The 2700-nt window shown below is 42.2% G+C and overlaps 1 protein-coding gene across 1 annotated transcript in view; it reads right to left on the bottom strand.

The window, feature by feature from the left end:
* The window catches only part of LOC108572318, a 35720-nt gene extending 33754 nt beyond the window's left edge, over positions 1-1966 (bottom strand). Inside the window, exon 1 of the mRNA XM_017934530.1 lies at positions 1909-1966. Within this exon, the coding sequence (XP_017790019.1) occupies positions 1909-1966 (58 nt within the window). The remainder of the gene's footprint in view (positions 1-1908) is intronic.
* Positions 1967-2700: the final 734 nt, after the last annotated feature.

Here is a 2700-nt window from a genome sequence, read left to right as displayed (position 1 = left end):
GTTCGTATACCAAACTTTTTCCTACGATTCCTCGGGAAAGAAACAAGACAAAACTCCATTTTCGTACCATGGTCCATTCACACTTCGCGAAGGACGGGATAAAAAACAGGGTCGGCCTGGAAGCATCAAGGAGGCAGGGAAAAATGTTTCTTATTCCGAGAGGCGACCGCAATGTGGCTCGTTTCGGTCTCCTCTAATCTCGAAGAGTACCGCGGAAAGATCGAGCATGTCAGGGGGACTCGTTCTTTTGGTAGCAGTCGATGATGGCCTGTGTGAACCACCGGGTAAAACGAGAGGACCAACAAGAAAACGCGATCTTCTGGAAGGTGGTAATTACACCACTGGTAGAAACTGTCTGTGCTGAAACGCACGTTTCGTTACTAGAAGATTCGACGAGAAATGCCCGAATGGATCCGCATTTCTCTGAAGATTGCAGGCGTCGATTGAATTCTTAGAAAATTATAGGAAACTCAATAGGTTAACTCTTTCGCTGAGCAAATAAAAAAAACCATCAACGTACAAATTTCCGAAATTTCATGTTTTGCCATCATGTATAGAAGAAATTTTAAGAAATATTGAAACCGTAACCCCGAAGAATGATCTAAGCAAAAAGTGTCGAACAATGATCGTAACAGGCCAATTTATAAGCTCCAACTATTGTGATATATAAAGAACGTTCTTAGTGATACATTTCGAAGGTAGACACGCGAGAACGAGCCTTAAGAACGCGCGGCTGAGAATGGATCATCTGTGGTCATTGAAAGAAACATGCGTCTTCCGTGTCTTGAAGGGATTGCTGCAGGTAAGTAAAGTTTTACCGCTGTGCAAGCTCCAGAATCCGGAAAGGTGGATTGGCGGATGAAAGAAAATAGAAAAAAAGGGTGCGAGTATTTCGACCAGCTTTGAATTGAGTTTGCTGTTGATTATCTTGAACACCGATCTCCGCCGGTGCTGGGAACCCCAACTTCGCTGAACAGTCACAGAGACGGGGATTTATTAGAAGTAAAAATGACGCTCGTTTTGTCATTTATTCGAACGCAAGGAATCGAGTTAATTTGCACTCTAGCGTACAGAAAATAAGCTAAAATGTCTAAAAAGATTAACATATAAAAATTGTAAAAAATGACCAATATGGCTAACATGGTCATAGTATCAAAGTTTTGTTAACTGATTAGTAAACAATTGTAATTTCATATTGAAATCACAAGCACGAATTGACCTTCAGGATGACTAAAAGTATAAAAATGACTACAACACGGGTCAGTGTACCTGAGACATGAAGTTCGAATTCCATCGAGATGAGCGATACCGCTGCGTAACGCGTGATTCACGAAAAACGACACCGTGATCGAACGGTCAAGTTTGAACATTGAACGAGGATCACAAGTGGTGCAATTTCCGCACGCAACAAGTACTTAACGCGCTACAATTCGAAAGAAACTCTTTGGAAGACATTTGACTTGAGCATATCGGACGAATAATAATGAGTTACGGTGTTTTGAAAGATTCAGTGGAATAGAACGAACGATATCGCAGAGAACAATGCAAGAATCGTTAAGAGTTCGGTGACATTATGCCATGAATAAAATCTGTTTGGTCAATGGCCAGAAACACGATTGTATACCACGAAACTAAATCGAAAGAGCAGACTGGCACGAATGGAATCCTCAACATTTGCGTGTTGACATCCAGTAAAAAACTCATCGAAGCGACTCAGAATTGTAAACGCGGCATTATGGGGTAAATAATGGTTACTGTCAAATATTCAACCGAATCAATTCACTGATTTTATCAATCAGGAAGTAATTTAAAGACTGTTGTGATCATATACAATTGTATTTAGATTACTTGGATTATATTGAATGACAGTCTAAATAAATGGAAAAGCGATTGAAAATATATACTCACTTTGACTGTAGACTGCACTCGCAATGACCAACAACACGAGCGTTCCTCTAAGCCTCATGTTCAGGTTGCTTCAGTCTTCCTTAAACTTCAGTTTGTTCCGGCACCACTTGAACTCACTCACTATCGGTCCTCGTGATCAATCTGAACCGCGACGCATCGACTAGCGATCAAACAAACCCGTCCACGCAATGTTCATCGAATTACCGGCACGCGTGAACGACGTTCGCGTCAATTAAAGATGAAACGGTGCATCTCGTTCGACGAGACGACAAGGTAAAGAAAAAAAAGACTACACCTTTTAGAAAGAATCAGAATACGTCAACGAAGAGATGAGACTGTAAAAGTTCGGTCGTGAGCACGCCTTTCTTTGGCAAACGTGACTTCTCTCTTTCTTTCTCCCTTATTCCCTCTCTCTTGTTCCGTCCCTCTGAATAATGCACCGTGAACCGGAGCGTACAGCACTTTCCACGAGTTTTGCCGAGGAGGAACGCGATGGAATACCGTTTGATACTGTTCTTTCTTAGATGTTTGTTTACTTCGTTTACGAAACAGGAAAATCGATCTTCGCGATCTGAGTCGATAGTCGGCCACGAGAAAATTTCGGGGAAACTTGTCAGTCTGTTTTCTTCGGTTCCTCGTGACCCGTCGAAGGTGCTTTCTTCTATGAGACAACGTTAGACAATCGTGTATTGACATTCACCTCATTCGTGCCGTGTCAACGATCGAGACACCGTGGAATCGGAAGGGTTGAAAAGTGGAATCGAAAACGAGCACGAAACAACCACGAGCCGC

This window comes from Habropoda laboriosa, unplaced genomic scaffold (assembly GCF_001263275.1).
Source record: "Habropoda laboriosa isolate 0110345459 unplaced genomic scaffold, ASM126327v1 scaffold65, whole genome shotgun sequence".
NCBI lineage: Eukaryota > Metazoa > Arthropoda > Insecta > Hymenoptera > Apidae > Habropoda > Habropoda laboriosa.
The sequence above is the reverse complement of the archived record's forward strand: the minus strand, read 5'-3'. Positions and strand labels throughout refer to the sequence as shown.